The 22804-nt window shown below is 41.5% G+C and overlaps 2 protein-coding genes across 8 annotated transcripts in view; both read left to right on the top strand.

Annotated features, from left to right (window-relative positions):
* The window catches only part of LOC136440644 (receptor-type guanylate cyclase Gyc76C-like), a 40822-nt gene extending 30046 nt beyond the window's left edge, over positions 1 to 10776 (top strand). The window contains exons 23-24 of the mRNA XM_066436734.1: positions 8559 to 8732; positions 9374 to 10776. Coding sequence (XP_066292831.1) covers positions 8559 to 8732; positions 9374 to 9511 — 312 coding nt within the window. The 3' untranslated portion in view covers positions 9512 to 10776. The remainder of the gene's footprint in view (positions 1 to 8558; positions 8733 to 9373) is intronic.
* A 1314-nt stretch (positions 10777 to 12090) lies between these two features.
* The window catches only part of LOC136440112 (netrin-1-like), a 48233-nt gene continuing 37519 nt past the window's right edge, over positions 12091 to 22804 (top strand). For 2 of the 7 annotated variants that reach the window (XM_066435944.1, XM_066435940.1), the window contains exon 1: positions 20112 to 20245. The gene's annotated coding sequence lies outside the window, so the exon portion shown is untranslated. Of the gene's footprint in view, positions 12495 to 19912; positions 20057 to 20109; positions 20246 to 22804 lie in introns of those variants that run through there. The other 5 variants (XM_066435947.1, XM_066435949.1, XM_066435948.1 and 2 more) reach the window with 5 other exon arrangements.

The following is a 22804-nucleotide window of genomic DNA, read 5'->3' as shown; positions in this document are numbered from 1 at the left end:
CTTAGTAGTTTTACGGAATAAAGTGCAAACTTTATTTTTGCTGAGGTTGATGAAGGTCAGACATCCAGGTCATAATATACGCCAAATGAATTTCTCAAGCAACTGGATATTTTCAAACGCTTTTTGACAAATTTTGAGTGTTTCGCTTTCCTGAGTAACAGTCATTTGGCGTTTGTTCCAATATTAGTAAGGTTGCTACGTAGCAATTTAAGGATACCAGCAAAATTGCTAAGTATACGACTACGACCTGCACTTTCGAATAACATTTTGCTATTTCGTATTCTGTGAAATTGTACTAGCACGTATTCGTTACAATTACACTGTATTCGGTTGAATTGCACAGCATGTATTGGGTATAATTGCACTGCATGTATTCGGTAAATTTGTACTTTACGCATTTGGTACAAATTCACTGTATGTATTCGGTATAATAGCACTGACACTGTACGTATACGGTAAAATTCCACTGTACTAGTGTTGGTTTCAAAGTTATTAGCTGAACAGGGAAACAATCAAGATTAACAGTAAATCAAATGCAACAACTGTAAGAATGCCATTTTCACGTCAATTAGGCGGCGACTATTACTGTTGAGCCACCCTGATGAGTAAACCAAACTTTCATCAGTAGTTCAAACAAATTTCATGGATAAAGGCGTGTTAAGTCAAGTCATGTGCGTTTTGTTGTCTTTAGAATTAAGTCATACTTTAACATCATGGTACCTCATGGCTTATGTTCAATTGATAAGTCATAGGCCATACAAATCCGATTCCACTCCCACAATGGTCCACTTCCAGTGAAAAGAGGGCCTAAGTAATAGCTTTATTTCGTTTCTTTGCAGACGCCATTGATGTATTGTAAGAAAATCGATATTCTTGAGACAGTCGTAGGTATGTTTTTCTGTCTTGGCACGATACATTTTACCGTAGACCCCAGTGGACCGTCGTATTAATTTGTCATCGCTTAGCTGAAAATCCTACTACAACAAGATTGGCAACATAAAAAGATGTTGCCATGGCGACGGTGGTCTCTGTTAACGTTTTCGTTTTTAACCCATATGCAAATAAGGACCTCGCATAATTTAACCGTATCAGTCGATCACCTTCTCTACCAAAATAACACAAGTTGTCCAATGTATGAAAATCTTGTTTTCACAAAAAAAGATATCGTACCATTTCCTCATAAATTATGTAAATGAGGCCCTCTATGCAAGATTTGTGTCTAATAGTGGCCACATTTACTTAACTTCCAAATGGTGCAAACATGAAATCCCCATCAGTTACCACTATGGATTTATAGTATTTTGTCATTAATTATGCAAATTAAGTATCAATTTGCATAATTGATATCTATCGATATTTATCTCTTTCTCAGTTACATATGTCATGTGTTTGAGAGTCCTATAATAGAATGCAGCTGATTTATTAACTGTCCTCATTAATTATGCAAATCAGATATTGATTTGCATAATTGGCATATGATTCTGTAAATCACCACTTAAGCTATCTACACACCAAAAATTATGATGACCCGTCATCCCCTTCTTGCGTTATTCTCTTTCAAAGTTTGAGTCAAAATCAGCTCCTGCAGTTCCAAAAAAGCCGCTAGGGGGTCCAAATCTACAGGACATACTGTCCTAACAAAGAGCTATCCACCACTTAAAAATCATGACTATAGCATGTTCAGAAGACAAGATTTGAAAAGTGAAAGTTCCCCTGCAGTACCATAGAAAGTCGCTAGGGGCCCAAAATCCAATCATTACAAGGTCTCACACAGACCTACCCACCTACAAAATATGAAGACAATACATCCAGGCATTCTTGAGTTATCATCCCATGGACTTTCACATTCCTGTACAATTCCTAGAATTCTTGCAATCTGCACACAATATAGGAAAAATTTGGCTCGCCCCTGAGGCGTCGCCAAAAACGCCATGCGAATGCTGTGACTGATCTTGTTGTAAGGGCCAGAGCTCCAAGTACCTGCACTACATGTATATAGAGAGTGTGTGTGATTGGTGTCGTGGTCAACTGTAAGTGATGACCAGTGATGCGTTAGAAACAACATCTCATCCGTCTTTTAATGTCACGTCATCTTCCTAACATCAATAGAAATGCCAGTAGATACGCACGTAGATCTAGAGAGCTGACGTAATCTCCAAGCAGATACATGTACGCGTGATTTTGCAACACGACGCTGGACCATAATATGTGATAGCAAATTCAATTGACTGCGTTTTGTTAGAAACAGGTTTATACTGGTTGTAATCAACGTTTCGCCGGTTAGAAACGGGTTTATATTGGTCACAACCAGTTCAGTTACACCGGTTACAAACGAGTTCACATTTGTTACAAACAAGTAACACCGGTTACAAACAAGTTTACACCGGTTTCAAACAGGTTCACACCGGTTACAAACAGATTTACACTGGTTAGAGACAGGTTTACACTAGTTAGAAACAGGTTTACACTCGTTACAAACGGGTTTACACTAGTTCTAACAGGTTTACGTAAGTTCTAAACAGGTTTACACTACTTCTAAACAGGTTAACGCTAGTTACAAACTGGTTTATGCTGGTTATAAGCAGGTTTTTCACTGGTTTAGACAGGTTCCCACTGGTTACGGCAGTGCTTCGCGGCGTGGCAGCGGTCTTTCCCGCCCGTGTGTATCAGCGCTGGCGATTCCCCCGGAGATTACTGTGATCTAGGGTATCGCTATGTGATGTTTACACCATTCCTGACGGGGAAGGAATTCTTTCTCGTGCCAACCTCCTGACTCTGGTCAACTGACGACTGCGGCCCGCGCACTGCTGGCGCCGCCGGGGCTGGACAGGGAGGGGGGGCGACACGCCCCGTGATGATTAATCGGCCTCAGATCAACGCTCTCGCCCGTCCCTCGACCTCGTACAACCTTACAACCGAATAGGAAACCCTGTCTGGGGACATATATCTCTCTCTCCCTAGCTTCCCCGTCAAACACAGAGCGTCAATCGGGAACAGTTTATTTCCAGAATACGTGCTTGTGTCCCGGTCGCTCAGGGAGCAATCCAACTCATGCTCTCAAATAGGAGTCGAAATCTCTTGCAAACAACGTTTATATTATTCAATCTAAACAGTAATCTAAACCACAAAATCTAAACCACAGAATCTAAACGTTATCTTGACTTTGAGCCCAGTCTTGTCGGGTTAAAGACCTGAAGTACTGAGTTTGTTGCCCAGGGGTATATTGCCCAGTCATCGTTATTATTTATCGAATTGTTTCCTTGCTTACTTAGTTGGTAATTTTTCTGTGTTCAGTTAGGTAATTGTTTCTTTATATATAATAATTTAGTTCTTGTTTTTTGTTATTGTTATTATTAGTTATTGATTTGTTATTTGTTACGATATTAAGTTGTCATTTTTTTCTCTATATCTTAATTTATCATTGTAATTTATTCTGTTTGAAAAATGGGGATGGAATATTATAGACCATATTGGTCTCTACCTTCCCCGGCACTATGTGTATTGATCTGTTATATGTATGTAAAATTCTTTTACTTGTGCGAAATAAAAAGACAAAGACAAAAGACAAAGTCACCTTCTAACTTTATGGCTAACGCAGTTCAACTGACACTTAACAAAATTGACAGACAGGTTTAGCCTTAAACGTTGGGGGTAAATAAGGGGGTTAAGTCGTTACCTGGCCCTTAAATCTGTCGACAATAAAGGTTATTTCTGGCAATATGTGTCACAGAAGACTCCCACAAGTTTAGAAAGTCGGGAAGAAAGGAGATGATATGATGTTTACGGTTACAACACGGGAAAGAGATTTTTATCACGTTAATCAATATACATATAGGAAAGGCACGGCGTGGATTCACTCACAACTTTGAAACGGTATTTCAAGCCTAAGACTGATACAGTTCTCTTTAAATATCCAACGAATGCGATAAATATTATTTATATCCATTGTGTATGACGTAAAAAGGCAGGTCGTGTTCTATTTTGATAGGAAACGAGGCCAAAACAGTGATCACTGTTTATTTTCCCGCGTATTAAATGGCGCCATTTCCAAATGCAGATTTGTGTCTTGCGCAGTAAAGTTGCTGCGTACTAAAAATAATTTTAATGGCGTCAAAGATCAAATGATAGACTGACTAATATCTTGTACGCTACTAGGTTGTCCAGTGATGTTGACAGATTTTTTCTTCTCCGCCTGACAGCACAGATAATGTCACAGTAGTCCAAGAGTGACGTTAAATGTCACAAAATGTTTTTTTTTTTTTTTTTTTTAAACATAATCTTTATTCATTTTTGAAAAAGAAGACACAACAATACAAAGTGGATATACAAAATGTCACAAAATGTTTAAGTTTTAATCGTCAATAGTTACATCAGCTTGGTAAGCCAATGCATTTTTTTCTTACAAAAAATAATTATTTTTTTTGCGTAGTTAGATGCTGACATTACGCGCGTGTGTGTGTGTGTGTGTGTGCGCGCGCGCGCATGTGAGTGTGTGTGTGTTTCCGTGTGTGTGTGTGTGTGCGTGTGTGTGTGTGTATGTGTATGTGTATGTAAGTGTGTATGTGTGTGTGTGTGTGTGTATGTGCGTGTATGTGTGTGTATGTGCGTTTGTGTGCGCGCGTATGTGTGTGTGTGTGTGTGTGTGTGTGTGTGTGTGTGTGTGTGTGTGTGTGTGTATGTGTGAGTGTAAAAATCACTGCAAAAGAATCATAAATACAAGCACACAAAAAACACTAAATATCTCTCATAGATTGCGTCTTGTCAACAAAATAGTGTACCCAAAACTTATTACTCAAGGGGACAGAGCATTTTGTTCTGGCGAACCGGGTACCGATCCACATATTCGTCGTGGGTCGGGCATGCCTAGCGTTCCTCCCGCCATAACCACTGACACCGTTACGTGGTGACAAACGAGTTTTGATATCATCTATTTTTATCTGCTCTGTCGGTCAAGTACCTAAATGTGGGTGCTTGCCAACCGCATGGCGCTTGTAAAACACCAACCGAAGTCGTAAAACAGCTCTGAAAATGCTTTAGACTGGCTCTGCCTTCGTGGTAATGTGTATTTTTCAAGCAAACGAATAGGTTGGAGTTCTTTCACTTTTCTGCGTTTTTAAGTCCTGTGGTATGTATACATACCGCTAAAACACAAAAATGCTTCGTGCTAATGTTTTTTTTAAGCAAACGAATTAGTCGGGGTTATTTTGCTGGTATTTTTTTGTTGTTTTTACGCCCAGTGGTACGCGCGTTATTAACAGAAATGAACTACTAGAAAGACTAGTACTAAATCTTCCCAAAACACACATAAAAGACGGAGAGTCGGATCCTTACATCTTCTTCGAGATTAGTTAATGTTTGCATTATTTCTTGATGTTGTTGGCAAAATCCTAGCCTTTATTCAATTCATAATCACGAGTCAAAAAGGCCTTTAATCCATGTATCCGGAAAAAAAAACGATAATCTTGACTATTTATTAGATTCAGACGTACTCCCAAAAATGAGTCTTCGTTCTCCTTTTCAAAGTGGAAAATCGGCTTTCTGTCAGCCTGCCTATCAAAGCGCCGGTCGGTTTAATTCAAAACGCGACAATTTCCACCACACATCTGCTTGGACATTTTCTGCGTTGTACCGTGGCAACGTTCATAAATTGATCACATTGAAACCGGACGTCATAACCTCACTCCCCTGGAACAACGAATATGTAGACATTGTAATCTAAATAGGATAGAGGATGAGCAGCACTTTGCAGTAGAATGTAGTTTATACAACGAAGAGAGAGCTGAGCTTTATAAGTTCAATGTATGTTTCCCCATTTCCTACACCTTAGCAACACGGAAAAGTTCATATTTGTAATGGCTTTAGACAAACCCTTGATTATTAAACACACCTGTACCTATATTGACACCATTACTAAGAAGCGTTCATTCATTGATAAATTTCTCATGATCTTTCTTGGGAGGGGAAGAAAGAAACCGTCCCTCCTCCACAAGTGTTTGTCTCTCTATCGCCTGTCTGTAGGTGGTACCTTTCATCTTTAAGAATCCGAAGCTCTAGACCTTCTCTTATTTCATCTAACTTTGGCGGAGAACAAGGTCGAACATAATCTTAATTCAGACCATCTCGGTCGGAATGCCGGAATCAACGCGAGAAAGATCTTATCAACCGTGTCAACTTGATGGATGCGTTCACCCGGCCAAGTCCGCGTCAATCTGTGTGCCAACTTATTTCTTAAGAACCGGTTAAAGGATCGTGAGAAGATACATCGGGTGTTTCTTAGAAGAACAAAGGGCAGGGTCATCACATTTGTTGTACGATCGTCGCACGAACAGGGGGTGTTCGTGGGATGGTGGTGCATGTGTCGTGCAAAATACAGCTGGAAAAGGTCTTAGATCCTTGTCGGCGGTTGGTTCCGTCACTGCTTGCTTGAAAATTCTACGACATCAAAATCGTACGACGGTAGTACGACGGATGTTACTGTGCCGAAAGCAACGTGTGTGATCGTGGCAAAGTCGTGCCGGAGACGTACGCGTTTCCAAGATGTCGTAATATCACGTTAGTAGTACGAACCGTTAAGTCCAATCTTGTTAACTTCGACCGGTTTTATTCCACCGAGAAACGACTTTACGTAGCTTGTATTGTTGAATAAATTTCCAAATAGCATTATTACAATTCAAACAATACTTGGCTCAACGATACGAACGTTTACAACTGTTACTAGTCTTCTAAAAACTGGTCGGCATAATTTTAAAATATTGACAGCGTTGCACTGGTTATCATACCACCACCCAACTAAAATACTTTTCATATCGCCAATGTAATGGAAATGCTACAGAACATAATCAATGTAGTAAACATATTTGGTGACGAATGCATCTATTGTTTCTACAAAAATTGCAACTTCAGTAAAGTAAGTGGTGACCGTCTGTTACTGTAATACCTAAGGTTCCCATCTCACTAGACGGTGGTCGCGCTGCGCTCTGAGACCTACATTGAAGTTGTGTAACCCTTGACTTCATAATTGGAATGTCATGCAAGATGTACAAGTATGACTGAAAAGGCAACAAAACACAAAAAGCGTAAAAATTCGTTTTTCATCTATGAAATTTGTTGAGCGCTCCGTCAAATTTTACGTCGCAGCGCGATTGCAGCAACATCGCCGCCCAAGTGGAATGGGGGGGGGGGGGGGGGGGGTGTGTTATGCAACAGGTGTCCCAGCTTAGCCCCGCCACGTTTACTCAAGCGTTGCCTTTTAGTCTACTCGGCTGTTAGACTAATAATAGTTCTTGAGTCTCTCTCCCAAACTGAAGAGATTGTAGTTAACCTTCTATCATTAGCACGAAGACTTGGTTCATAGGATTTCGTCAGATTTCCTTTTTAAACCTCTTTGATTACATCTTTGCTGATTGAGAAATTGTCTGTATACTCGAACCAGTCACGTTACAACTGTCATGAGTATATTTATAAGCGGAATGAGTTGGAGTCGTGTCAGACATGTCGTTCTGTTAGGCCGTCTTACGTTACAAAAGAATTAACCGACATTTTGGAAAGACATGGCTTGGTGACAACTAGCAGAATGTTTGCAAACCGAGCAATTTTACTTCTTTTCACATGACTTCAGTTAACCCTATATCTAAAATTAGAATGAGAGTTCTATGTTTAGTTCCACGTAAGCCTAAATACAATATTTGTCAGCTTACAATACTTTATAGTTTATGTTTTGGCGGGAAAGCAAATGTAAAAGGTGATTCAAGCTGAACCTAACAGGTTATTTGGCTACCGATTCCTTCTAATTTTGCTGCTATGGTCTCAGATCTGGCTCCTTCGCCATACTGGCGTAGTTTCAAGAATAGAAAAGTTGTGGTTCTTCTCTCGTGCTGGGCACGATTCAGCGGATATTTCATCTGTCAGTGGCCGCTGTCGGCTGTCTGTTGCGCTCGGAAACGTGCGACTGGAATTCCTGGCGAGCAGCGAGCCGAGGGAATAGGAAATTGTAGCGTCTGAGGTGAAGAATAATCAGTGACCTGCATCTAACACCGAGGGGTGAAATAAACCAATATCTTAACAAGATACAGTTGTTGTGTGTCTTTGGGGGTGGGGTGGGGAGGGGGGCAACGTTTGATCGGTCGCTGATGACTCAAGAATTACTTAGTATTTAAGAAGCCTTTAATTAAGATTTATCACTTGTAATCATGATGGTGAATACTAACCGTTATTATGGTCAATTATATGTACCCTGGTGGAATTATGTTAATAGATGTCATACTTGTTTTCCGTTCTTTTAGGGCAAAATCAGGTTTGTCGTACGATAGTGTTGCGACAAGTCCAGACAGTCTTAAGACAGTCGTGAATATGTCGTGCAAAATTCCTTTGTTATCTTGAGAAAAACGGAAAAAGCTCGTAGATCCTTGCCGACTGCCAGCTCTGCTAGTGTAACCTTGGCCTTCTAAAAAAAAATCCTACCAAAAACGTCGTAAGAAAAATAAGAGTTTGTTGGATGTATATTAATTGATGTATGTATATTATTGATATGTAACGCTTACGGACTGTTCCATGCACAGGGAAAGGGGGACTTGGTGACCTACTGGCTGGTAGGAGAGGATAAGAGTGGTCGGCACAACCTGCCCCCTCCGCCCCCCTCCCCATGCCCCCGCTCGCCCTACCACCCCACCTCCAACAACCTTAAGGCGATCTCACGTAAACTCTCCCCTCTTATGGTCAATAACTTCACACAGGTGGGTGTCATGGTACAGTACGTTATATAAAATTTGTAAGCGTAAGTTTTATCTTTATTTCCAAGGAGAGCACGGCCAGTATGATATAATTTCTTACAACCGAAAATAATTTCATCAAATGATGATAATGATGAATGGTTAATTAGAATATAGAAATATAAATCACTCGCAGCCTATTGACTGAATTGATGATTCATCGCAATTCTCAAGATTCGTTCTAAAACCAGGTTGGTAGAACATAGGATGTTGTAGTTTTCTTTTGTACACAACCAGAAATGTCTCTCTGCACTCTCTCACCTTCTAAAGATGTCTGAAAGGCATCGAAACGTAAGCAGGTGAGAGACATTACTGGTTTCACAAAGGAAAACTCCAATATCCTGATTTCTTGAATTTTTACAACTTTTTCATACCACCATAAGGAATACAACGCAAGACTCCCTGCCAAGGTGAAATGTTAGTTCGTGGTGAGCTTTTTAAAAAGTAGTGAGGAGTAGAACAGGTTTGTAGCTCAACTAGATAGTTTTTACAACTTACAACAAGTTTTAAAAACGACGTTCTGACCAAGTTTAGGTTATTCATATGTTGAACATTTTGTTACTTTATTCCTTTTTGTCATATTCAGCTTTCCTTTGTCTTTACAGAACGATTTGAACAAAAGCAACAGACCTGTCAAAAGAGTAGTTCAACGGAGGTTCAGCGCGCCGCCAGCTGCAACCATGGGCCGCCGGGCCAGCTATCAGCTTCCGTCACATGCTGGCCTCGACATCTTAGAACTGTAGGACAGCACTGCCATGCTGTCACGGCCTATCCTCGATCATAGAACCGTTAGGACCACACAACCATGGGACACCGGGACAGCTGTCAGCTGCCATCACGGGCTGGCCTCGACATTTTAGAACTGTGGGAACAGCACACGGGACCGCCGGGACAGCTAACACGTACTATCACATCCTAGCCTCAACATCATACATAGAGCTGTTGAACCGCCTGGACAACGAGCACGTACTGACACAGCCTGCCCTCATACTAGTAAGGAAGAGCACAACCATTGGCCAGCTAGCATGTACTATCACGGTCTTACCTCGACTACAGGGACAGCACAACCATGGGGCATGGGGAAAGCTAACCCCATGCGTATACTGTCAGTCTGGCCTGGACATCATAGAACTGTAAGAACAGCACAACTTGGGCCATCGGGACAGCTACTATCACAGTCTGGCCTCCACGTCACAGAACTGTAGGAACAGCATAACCATGGGCCACCGGGACAGCTCGCACGTACAGTCACAGCCTAGCCTCGATATCATAGAACTGTAGGAACAGCATATCTATCACCAGGACAGCTACATTTACATTGGTGCTGGAATCATTTGAGAAGATAAAGGCATATCTATAGCATAGCAGGTGAATGTAATGATAAAATGGTCGACATTAGCAAGAGAATTGGAGATTATGTCCACATTTTGGACTTGTGACATATAGAAAGATGTGAATTTGCGTCAAATACTTTTTTCTCTTTAGAAATATAGCAAAAAAATTGATATGATGATACATGACTCCTAACTTCATCTATAATGTCCCCTCCCCATAGTATATTTCTGTAAGTGTCTTACCAAAAGTTGTGCCAATCATTACTGCAATATGCTTTTGATACACTAGAGTAGAAATATGCACCGTCATAGATATGTTAATCATAGCAAAGTGAGCCAAAAATGTTCGAAAGTATTACTTTAATGCTATAAATTTCAGATTATATCGCAAAATTTTAAAATCGTTTAACGGAGGAAAGAAGAAAAAGATACATTACATAGATGTGAGAGATTTTAGAGATACTTTATTTGTGTATCCTTTAGTAAAGTACTTACACATTTTCTTGTTTTCAATATATATATATATATATAAATGTATAAGATGTCAGACCAACAAATGACGATATGAAGTGCAAATACTATCATCACACATGTATATATCTTAAATGATGATCATACATGTATATACGTTGAAATAAATAGTGAGTAACGTAAAATTATATCTATTTATGGGTTCTTACACATAAACTAATAAATATCAATTAAAGTATGTCATATCGGTGTTGTGTTTCGTTACCTATACCTGCACAGTGCCAAAAATTCAACTGCAATTTTGTTAGGCACTAGTGGATTATTGAGGTCATTTTTTTTCAAAGTGACCCAATATATATTTCAAGGTTAATTAAGATGAGAGACATGTTTCTAACCCCCTACAATGTAGGGTATTGCATCATAGATATTTTGACATACTTTCAAATCAAGTCTCAAACTATTGAAAACGTTCGTTCTCAATTGTCTTACTATATTAGACATTGCATCATTCTATTGCATCGTGTTAGATTGTCTGGTGTCGTCTACATGGTCGTAGAGATTCGTTCAGAATCAGCTTCAAATAGTTACGTAATAAGGATAAACAAACTACATGTCTTTCAGTAGTATTGAAAAGGTACAATTTCAATTTTTTCTATAATTGATTTAAACAAAATACAATCGCTAACTTATCTCAACAATTACGTTGAATGCTGTCTCTATAACTTTCTATTGTGTAGCAGCGTGTGAAATTCGTGCATTGATGTCGTAAAAGAAAAAATATCCTTAGTACACCGTGCATAGACAATCTAAAACTTGTCTCGTCTGGTAAATGAATCTATATAAACACAAACACACTTTCTTGTACTTGAACGTCAGCGTCATTCTCCCGCAATTAAAGCAACGGACAGAAATTTCCCTCTCTAGCTATCTGGTGGAGCGAAGCTGAAGCTAACTATCCGAGGAAACTTTGAAAAGTGCCGCCTCGAGGGTTCGTTTACTTGTTGGTGTTGGACATTTTCCACCTGGATTTGGGTGAGCCATCTTACCTGTATTCTTTCTAAACTTCTGCAGCCATAGAGAGAGCAACCGGGTGTGATTTAACACTCTCGTCTGCGAGTTCCTCCGATGTGTCCACTTGTGTCTGGTACTTACGTGGATGAAGTGTCATCTTGTCGATCGGGTTTCAGCCGGACAGGTCTTGACGACGTTTCCTGTGCCGCAAGGAAATTAATACTAGGCCGGAGCCTCGCGCAGTGACCCAAGATAGCCCTGTTTGATGGAAAGAGAGGTAACGCAAGGAGCTGTTTATTTTATCTTCGAGGGGAACCGCTGCTTCAAAAAACATGGAAGTCAACGCGAGTCTCTCCGATCGCCTTGCCCACGTTCAATGACAAGTCCGTGTAATTGGACTGTTTCTTATTTTTTCTAATCGTGCGGTCAGCAGAGTTGTGACTGGCGGTCAAGGGTGGACGTCGACATTTGGACGCGCTCGCTGCGGCCCTGACTAGATGACCACATCCAAACATCCCACCCACCCCCTTTCTAGAGGAAGCGTTGAATTTGCAAGCCAGTCGCGACGTCTACAGAAGAGAAACTTGCCATGTTGATCTAGTAAATCAATCTCACATGAGCTGTTTGCGCGTGTTGGAGAATTTTTCCACAGAGTGGAGAGTCGAACCTTCAAGTGCACGTAATAAACTACAGCGACTCCACCGCCACGCGACTGCGGACAACAGGTACAGACCCTGAGGACCCAAAACTGGTGGCCGGGGCCATAAACGGTCAGCAGGGAGCAGCCGACTGGTCATTCCGACTAAAGTTAGAGCAGCTCGGCTATATTTAGTCCTTGGTCAGGGATACTACTAGTGCCGGAGCTCAGAACGATTGTACGGATTTTTTCCCATGGAAACTCGACATCAAGGTAAGCCTATTCCTATTTTTCAAACATGTGTATCACATATTAGACGACTCAAGCATCAGATGTATTTTAAAACAGTGCACAAATGGACACGTTGCGGTCATCTGAAGGATGCCTCAACCGCAGCCGACACTAAAAAATGGCGCGGTCGCTTGACGTGTGTGGTAGTAGTGGGTCTAATAATTCCATAGCTGTATCATATCATATTGTCTGGCAGCCGCAACCCTTGCGACATACACCACTTAGAATATATTGACTCGTTCTTCAATAAAGTATTGCTGGTGCGGCTGTGTGTTAACATTGGAACCGAGGGGTGTTGACCCACCTAATTTGAACTATTTTGACTTTTGTGGTCCGCTGTGTTTGGAAGACTCCGGGGTTTCTCGCACTTGCCCCCGCTCCCTGTTGAGAAGTATGCGGAGGCTGGCTGCGATCGGCTAGGACCTAGAAAAAGGCCCGGCGCGGGCAGTTCAAAGATGGCGACAGTGTCACAGAAACTGTTATTCTACCAAAGACGCATGTTGAGAGCGAGAGACCGGTAAAAACACAATCGGATTTCCCTGTCTCCCGTCAGATTCATACCATTTAACGATCAAATAGAACTTTTCGTACAACAGAGGCATTTCATTCAAGCCATACTCTTTTTTTAGTTAGCACAAAACCACGTCTATGTTGCTTGAACAAACAATTTAAGTCCGGAGATTCGATGATTCACATGAAATATGCAACGTACTAAATTTTCAGTTCTATCTTCAAGCTTCTTCAATAAGACTAACAAGTCACGTGCCCATCTTTTTGTCGCGCAGAAAACTTATTTTATTCTAGCTAATCTATAAGGCAATGAGTTGAACTCAGTAACTTCTTTTTTTGTTACCCACGTGTATTACTGATCAACCGGACAAGAAATGAGTCTAAGAAGGATTATTTACTGTAGGTAGACGTTAGAATTCTTTCTAAGACCGCGTTTGATTTAGGCGAGCAACTTGGTTGAAACCAACTGTGCTAAGAACTCGATCTAGTTTTTACAAAATCAACAATAGATACCATCGACAATATCATACAGAACAGGATCTTCCATGGAATACATAATGATAATTATATCACAATATTGCATTAGCATTGATTTACCATTAATAAAGAAAGAGGGGTAGGCAACGAGGGAAAAGATGGCAGGGTGATATCAGAGAACGGGCAGGCATGACACATTAAGAGGAGCAGAAAAACGAGAAGGGTGGAAAATGGTTGTCAGATCTTTTGAAGTTCTTTGGTGCCCCGACGGTCAAATAGTGATATAAGAATAATTTTACAGAAACTACATCGGGATTTTCGACCCTTTTTGTTTGTATTTGTGCCATCTCACTCCCAACGATATCATGGCCGTGTACTTATAAATCACAAGAGGACCAGTCTGATTCTTGAGTCTATCCGCCAAGGTGGCGCGGCTTTAGAGAAAGAACCGTCCATGCAAAACCGAAAGCTGGAAGACTTCTTTCATGTCTTCATGTTGAGAAGCTTAGCCAATTAGTTTCGGGCGAGACTAGCGAAGTTGTTTGTTTCCTTTCAAAGTCTGAGGTGTCAAGTAGAAATGTCTTGAAGTACGTCACTGGCTGCAGCTACGTCAGAGGGGAGTTTTTTTTTCTGTAATTTGAATGTCAGAACTGCCAAGTATAAATGTCAGGAAATGCGATTTCGGTGAAAACTACGTCAGAGGAAAAATTATTTAAAAAAAAAGAAGATTATAACCAACATATATAAATATCTTGAAGTGCGTCATTGACCAGAACTACGTAAACGTCAGAGGTAGCTTTTATCTAAAAGTATACATGACATTAAGTACGTTTTTTAGGAAAGGATGGAAAATCTGAACTTCATAACTAAGAAATACAAGTATTTTGTAGTAAAAACTCATTAACGTGCACAACCGCGTTAAAGATTTTTAAATGAAGGGGAACATTTTCAGAATCAAACCTGTCAACTTAAGTATCTAGAAGTACGGTTTGAACAAAACCTACGCCATGAGGAAAATCTCGAAACTCAAGTTTTTCAAGTGTAAGTTCATTTACATAATGAGAATTATAAAGAAAACCTTGAAATTCGTGGCAAGGGTGCATTCATGACAATGATAACATTATTGCTCAAAAATTACATATGATATAACGTAAGGCAATCTTAGGAAATCGATCTACTTTACAAAAGGCTAATTAGTACAGTCTTTGGTAGAATTTCTAATGCTTATGCAATTATTAACTATTCGGTACTTAAGATTATTTACAATTCCTGTCTCCATACATGTCTTACGCTGTCTGTTCATGATAGTTCTTGTGTTTAGGAGGTTCAGAACGATATTGAGAACGAGTGTGGGTGGGGTGTGTGTATGTTGTTGTTGTAGGACCTCATGTGTATGTAAGGTTGATTTGTGGTGTTGCAACAAGACTATGAGCGTTCTCAAATTCAAATATATGTCATAAAACATGCGTATGTCGCACTGCGTATATATCACGGCATTATTTCAAAGTAATTATTTGAAGGGCATTATATGAAAGGCATGGGTAGCATTAGAATTATATTATAGGAATAGGAATTCGTCGGTAAAATAAATACATTCTGCGAATTACTGTTTTCCCAACAAGTCAAGATTTAATTCACATAGTCAACAGTCCGATATGACCAAAAAGACGATCATAAAGTTACCAAAGTTGGTTTTATATTATGTTCTCCGTAGGTCTACCGATGATTTAACTTGGTATCTGCGACGAAAACCAACAAGAATACATTTTCTATTGCTTTCTTGTCTACGACGAATTTCCCTAAAACCTTAACCTTCAGATTTGCTTTAAAAAAGTTGAGTACGCAACCACCGCAGCCAAAGGTATACAACACGGATCCACAAAATGAATCAAACAACTGGATGATGATAAAGATTTCTAACAAATTCAGACGTTTCAGACAGCATTTTTCAGACAGTAAATTTTACCATAGGCTTTGATTTCTAGGCTTCATCGACAAATAGTTTTTCGTCACAGAAACCACAGTCTTGATGACAACATTTAGCATCGCCGCCTACCAACCAGAGAATGCTGCCCGGAGTATCGAGTTCTCAGTCCCCCAGCATGTTGGAATGTTTGTTGACGATTTGCCTGAGACTCAGAGTCGGTGTTTGTAGTTTGGTGGGATCTATTTAGGAAGGGTTTTGAAATCTGTTCGGTCAAATCGGCGGTGGTGAAGGTTTGGGTTGTGGTAAAGAAACAAAACCGATTGTTCTTTCAAGTCGTTATTGTTACTCACAATACTTGTTGTCAAACCGTATGTGAAGAATTTCATCTTTCTCGTTGGTCAATTTGCCTTAATGCAAAAGTGTTTAGACAGTTGCTCTTATTCTATTTATTTATCTATTTATCCTCATATGATCATGCTCAATTGCCAGTTTTCTGTATAAGCCATCTAATCTTTGTCAAATATCAAGTCCATGCTTATGATATGATGATACATTGTGTAGAACGGTAGATACACCGGCGTCCTGTATAGTTAATCTTCAAGCAAATATTGGGGGAGCCTAATTCTTTACGTTTTTCTTACCGACCCCGAGTTTTCTGTCTCACACTAGGCAGCTAGGCCAAAAACCTTACGATCTAGTCTCCCCCGATATCTACTTGGAGATTACGCAATGTCTGTCAATGAAAATGACAATGACAATGAACTTTATTGCATATTCATGCCCAACATGGGCTAAATGCATTAGGTAACATGGAGTAAAAGAAAAGGAACATTGTGATATATTCTATCTAAATCTACAGAGTCTCTCAATGAGGACAACACTTGAGTGTGTGTCTTTAATCTACCACTACTACAGTCATAGTACTGCGTTCTTTGCTGAAGCGAAATTCAAACCTGTGTCGATTATTTGCTATCTGGGAGACCCCGGTTCAATCCTGGGTCAAGACATCTCCCTTGGGGTTGTACCTTCCTTTCGGAAGGGACGAAACATAGGGGTCCCGTGTTCGAGAAGGTGCCTCGAGCATGTTAAAAGGGAAGGAGTAGCCACCCCTACCTGTAGGAATATATACCCTGCTACAGAAACAGCCAGGAAACTTGCTGCCTTATGTGCCACTAGGCACTACAAGGGTCTGAACGAATGAAATACAGTATTCCCCCTGTAGTCCCCCCTTTCCAGTTACTCTTATCAGGCCAGTTACAGATGAGTACTGAGGGTGTGATGAGTCAATTACGGACGGTTATCAGAGACCGCCCTGGTATGTTGGGCTCGCCGCCCACCCAGCCCTCCGGGGGGCCCAAGATCGACTGACCTCTCCGCTCCGGATTCTGGACACTGCACTACTCTCCAAACACTACTCTCCAAGAGGGGTGGGGTTTGACGTGTTTTTAGGCGTTTTTGTCGGGCTTTCTATTTTGTTTATTATCCGTTTTCTTTATGTCACCAAACCTGCAATGGCACAAAATAGAAAGCCCAGCACAAACGCCTAAAACACGTCAAAAAACAGTCGGACCCACTCCTCTGCTTGGAGAGTAACACAGCAACGCATGGTCACCGATATATTATATTCATCGTGATGTATCATTACAGCCAGTTGGTACTCATCTGAGTAATGAGGCTGTTGTAACGTGCTTGAGCACGGGACCCCATTTTACGTCTCTGCCGAAAGACGGTTATAGATGTTCTTTTCTCGTTGAACTATAAGCAGATTCAGACGAACTGTGATGCTTTTTTTGGTGGATGATGGTGTCATTATTACGTGATAAAAAATCATTTGGTTTAGGGCTACAAGCACGGACTGTAAGGTTTGATCCGCTCACACACCAGGATGGACCCCTACTCTTTTCGATAAGTGTGGCAGTTTCTTTTACGTAATCGTTTGTTTGTACTACAGTAAACCGCCCAATGGCGTAACACACCAGGTTTGTACTGAATAGCACAAGCTGCATATCCAGACAGATTCATTTGATCCACTCACACCGGGAAGGTCTTTTCGATAAGTGTATTGGGTTCTTTTACGTGCTCAAGGTGTAGCTTTACTCAAACACGAGGCCTCCATTCAACGTCCTATCAGAGAGACGTCCCTAACTGACGTTATGTATTCATTTTCACCTGAGTGAAGTGAGGAAATGCAAGTTAAGTGCCTTTCCGAATGGCACAAACTCGAGGCCTTTGATTTCAGGCAGTGTGGCTTCGCTATTCGGCTAGCTTTATGTAAGAATATCTAGACGATAGATGTCCCTCCGATGTTTGTAAGAACCCATTCTAAACTCATACTATACACTCTTGTATTAGATAGATTAGCCCTTAGATATATATCGAACTGTAGTTATGTATCAGCCATACTTTGTACCTTGTACAGTTGTTGCAGAAGAAAGTTATCTATAATCAAGCCAAGCAAACTGGAGAACACCGTTAAGTGTTGGGTTCTTAATTCATGTGTAGAGGCTTGACGCTTGAGGGTTACGCCTGAAGCTCCCTCGTACACGGGGCAGCCGGCTTTACGTCACCATCCAAATGATATATCGAATCCCTCACAGCATGTCCAAGCCTCACCCGCAAGATCCGTAGAATCTGATCCACAATATAAAACCCTTACACAAAAATACCTCAGCCAGATGATCAAGTTAACAGACACAATTGCATAATGTCCCGATATGTGTAATATCCGGGACAGAACAATCGATGACGGAAAATACTTTACCGTCTAATCAATAGGAAGAGTAGAAACACGTTGAACGGATCAGTATCTGTCAGTTCTTGGAATCCCCTTATAGATGAGACAGGCATAGAAAAATAAAATTTGTTTCTCAATTTGGAAGGAGCCCCAGTTTCACCTAGTCTCATCTAGTCTATTCAATTCAATCCAATTCTATTCTATTTCATTTTCCTGCACAGCAAGCCACAAGCTGATATCAAAGGGCTAGCCGTTAAGTTCAAGGCGGATTGGTGGTTTGTGTGTAGCTCTCCTCAAACACGGGGACTCCGTCATATACCGTCCTTTCTAAAGGATTGTAAGTGTAACCCCTTCCAGTAGCATGCAAATAGGTGCTTAGAACGTCGATAAGGTAGACTGGGATTCGAACTCGTGATCTGCGTGGTCCACCAGTCGCTTGCTCTCTTATCCATATCTTATCTACCGCAACATTGTTTGGGGTTGTGCCTGTCACACTAAATTATATAATATCTCAGCAGTTTTCCCTACGGCTTCTAGATTACAAATACTTGAAATATTTTCATATCTGCAGCTACACATTCTAGATGACGTTGATAACAACACATTACAGCCTAGAATTTTTTCCCTAGTTCTTCCCGTGTATATTTAAACTTAATAAACAGTACCTACAGATTGTCATGGTAGTGGTGCCATGGGAACGAGAGAGGTGCCATGGCAACGGGAAGGTATCCGGACGACGATGGGAACGAGATACGCCATGGTAACGCTTTGGATTCCCATTGAGTAATCAAACAATAACGGGCGTGTCAATGGACAAACATGACTAAACTATAAAAGCATTTAGCTTTATTGTTGATATTTATGAAAGCAAAACAGTGAGAAAACTCGTCAACACCCCCGAAAGTTGTGAATGGCGTCGTCCTAACCACTTTGCAACACGGTTTGAGAGGCATTCTGGGATGACTGTAGCCTCAAAACCAGCCGTGCAAGCAGCTGCGCTGGCATCAGGCGACTGATGTAGAGCGTGTAAACCTAACACGGCTGGATTCCGGGCTAGATGACATAGAAGTTCTGCTTCCTCAGGATTCACTGGAGCATGCTGGGATTTGCAGGAAATCCGATATGTGTCTTCCAGCTGGGGTGAAAATGTCGGACTGAAAATGAATCAAACTTGGCTGCCGTGGAAAAAACACGTGAAATTTGTGTGTGAAAAAGCCGTTACGTGAGCATGGCTTAGGCACTATGAACTCTTTCAGATACATGTAGAAGTAATAATTCTTATTTAGACTTTCGTCTACATACGGTTGCGAAGATATGTAGCTGTATAAAAGAAACAAAAATATGCGGTCTGATATATTGAATGATATACAACCAAACTAAGGCAAAAGTTCAAATTTAATATTCTAAGCCGGTGGATTTTTATTCTTTTGTGAGGACCAATCCCGACTGCATTATTTGTGGAATCGTGTTTTGCAAGTGTTAAACCAGTCACGATGTTTCAGCTTTTTTAGTTGTCGATCTCAGCCAAACATGTATTGATGTCCACCCCATGTCATTTGGTGAACTTGGACGATAAATTTCAATCCATTGATTGGTGTCGGCTGTTAACTCGATCACTGAACCACCAATCGACCTCCTCTATCTATCACCTTCCCCTCGAAACCGTCTGGCGACGTTACATTGGTCTTCATTGGTGTACCATGCGTATAGCTCTGTCAATACATCCAGTCACAGTCTGTGTAGTGACTAACCGTCTCGACACGTGGTTTCCCAATTATTCATCCCGCAATCTACACGGCAGCGAGCCTTCAGTCAAGTGCGGGGCGGTGCTAGCTGGGGGTATAGCGGCTGCCGGAATCCAGGCGGGAGTGGCGACAATCACCTAGGCGACGGCAGGTAGGAGCCCTCCCTGACTTAACTCCGCTATTGTTCCTTTCGTGAGTGAAATCTGTGCTGGTATTTGGGAAGCGGGTCAGATCTAGAGCGGTGCCGGTACGGACTGTGTGTGTAAAGTGAGAGAAGCAACCAACTGAAGAAACAACGTGGTATACCTCAGCGGAGCACGCCACACGCATACTCACACAGGTGAGCCCGCGCTCTACAGTGTCGTCTGCGTAAACTGTCAATCATTCTCGTCACCATGTGTGAAGGTTTAGACTTGGCTGGAGAGACTAGCTAGCCGTCCTCGGTGCGTAGATAGCAGTACTGTCCGCTCTCTCCCCACCACCGTGCCGCTATGTACACATAGCATACAGGGAACCAAAACATAACAGTTAAGTCGAAACGGTATGAAATAAGGTCAGAGGATCATTAGTATCCTTATGTCTTAAACCTTACTTCTTAAAACTAAAGCTTACAAAACTTCTTAACCTGAGAGTCAAGACGTACAGGAAGTGGAAATGGTGGCCTTTTTTCTCAGACTTTCACTTTTTTCTTAGTTCGATGACATAGACACTCTTTAGGTAGGATGTTATTTTAGCAGTCCCTCTCTGTGACAACGTGTTAGTGGTCAGCAAAGCCGAGTGGTCAGCAGTGGCCAGACTGGACATGGCGGTGTGGTCAAGAGGTCCTGGCTACATCTTTTCGGGACTGTCTCTGGCACGGCTGCTTAAACAGGGAGGATTTAGCAAAGAGGGGGATGCTGATGCTCAGAGGTGGACGTTACATACAATTTGGCGCGCTGTATGTTACATGGGGAACCTGCCAAGTAGGAAAAATGCCTCCTTCCCCCAATCTTGTAACAGTCACGTCAGGACGTATGGAGTGATATTGTCGTGCCAGCTATGTAATAAACGTGATATATAGAACGTGTCCACTTCATTGTGCTTCTAATTTGCGGGAGTCGCCAGAGGGGTTATATAACGGCGCCACTACCGAGCGCTTACAGCCAAATCCCGGCGACCTTGTTCGGTGTACGTGTCTGGTTGTCACCGGCGTTAGCAGGCGATTTGGACGGGCTTTCTTCTTGCGAATCATTCTCCAAGCCATTGTAAGAATCCTCTGTGGTTCTAGACGCAAGAATTTGAAGAAATCGTCAACGAGGAAAGTAGGGGAGTCTTCTTAAACGGTTCGCAACCCGCCTTGAGGAAACTACAAGCCATGAATTCTCTAATTCATCATGATATCGCATAACTGTACGTCCAAATTGATAGCTTGTGTGGTGAGAATCATGCAGACAGGTACAAATCCATTCGCCGTGACTTCCGAAGCCGCAGAGTAAACATCCATGTCATGATGCCTAGGTAAACAACAGCGAGATCCTTCCGACATGTTATTTGGAGTGTCTTTGCAGAGCGGCGGATTTAGGAAACTGTTCCTCACTCATGGTTTAACGGGGCTCAGAAATGACACACTTGGAGAGGGGTGTGGCAGTTTCTTTCCTTCTTAAGTTAAGTTGCTCCTTCAAGAAAAAATAGAGTTTCTGAAGAAAGATATACCAGATATCTTTTGTAATCTTGACATTTATCATACCGCTTTTCGATGAAAATTTGATTACCGGTATGTGCACTTCACGCGTATACATTACGGGAGCTATTTTAGAGGTTGTTTTTACCGTGTTTATGTCGTTACTAACACAATTATGGTATATATCTGGGGCCTTAGTCTTGACCGACGGTGAGTAAGACGTTCCTAATTGCGTCATTTCATCGTTAGCTGTCAACGTGACGTGCGATGTACCTGTCAATCAAAATAACACCCGGAGCTACAGTCGTGCTGTTTTCTTGATGTATCTCCTGATTTAAGAAACAGCCTTACTCCACATTTGAAAATCATAATTTGTGTACAGAGTCTTCTTTGATTTTAATGCCTACCTAAGTGTGGCGTCGTTGTGGTTTTAGGGTGTTTGGCCCAGAACCCAGAGGTCCTGGTTTTGAATCCCCTGACATGTCTTGTCTTTGGAAACTCATTTCACACGACTATCCTCACTCCACCCAGGTGTAAAAATGGGTATCTGACTTCGGTTGAGGAGGTAAGGAGAGATGTTGGAGGGAGAGGGATGGGCTCTGTCTTCCAATACTGTTCCCTAGACACAGTGGATAACAACCCACTGCCCCTACGGCTTCAAATGGACTACGGGACTACCTTTTCCTACATTTTGTTTTACCTGACCTGCTCAGGCCAGGTATTGGCGCCTCTCCCATCTTATCATAGCTTGCAAGGTGGTTCGGACATTAGCTACTGTTTCTGCATCTTCTATTGTTATTATATATAGCTACCGATTCTGTGGAATACTTGTGATAGTAACTATATGTTTCGGTACATATGTCGAATCTACAGTCAGAGAAGGAGACAAGGTGGTCTTGTGGTTAGGGTTGTTGGCAAATCGAAATGTTTGCAGTTTGAATCCCGAGCAGGTGTCAATGCTGTGCGTTTGGGAAAGGCATTTTACACCTATTTTCTCACTTGACTCGGGTGAAAATGAGTACTTAGGTCCAGTTACGGACGTCCTTATGGATGGGGCGTAAAGCTGGTGGTCCCGCGTTTGAGGAGAGCCACACCCCAAGCACGTTAAAGGACCCACCACACTTATTGATAATAGTAGGTGTGCATTCCGGTGCGTGTGGATTAATTCTTACCATCCGGTCTTACTCAGTGATTTACAGGTTATGCGAAACAAACAAAGAAGTGATTGATTAGAGCTTT

Source organism: Branchiostoma lanceolatum, chromosome 8, assembly GCF_035083965.1.
Source record: "Branchiostoma lanceolatum isolate klBraLanc5 chromosome 8, klBraLanc5.hap2, whole genome shotgun sequence".
In the NCBI taxonomy this organism is placed as follows: Eukaryota; Metazoa; Chordata; class Leptocardii; order Amphioxiformes; family Branchiostomatidae; genus Branchiostoma; species Branchiostoma lanceolatum.
This window is presented reverse-complemented; position numbering and strand designations above follow the sequence as displayed.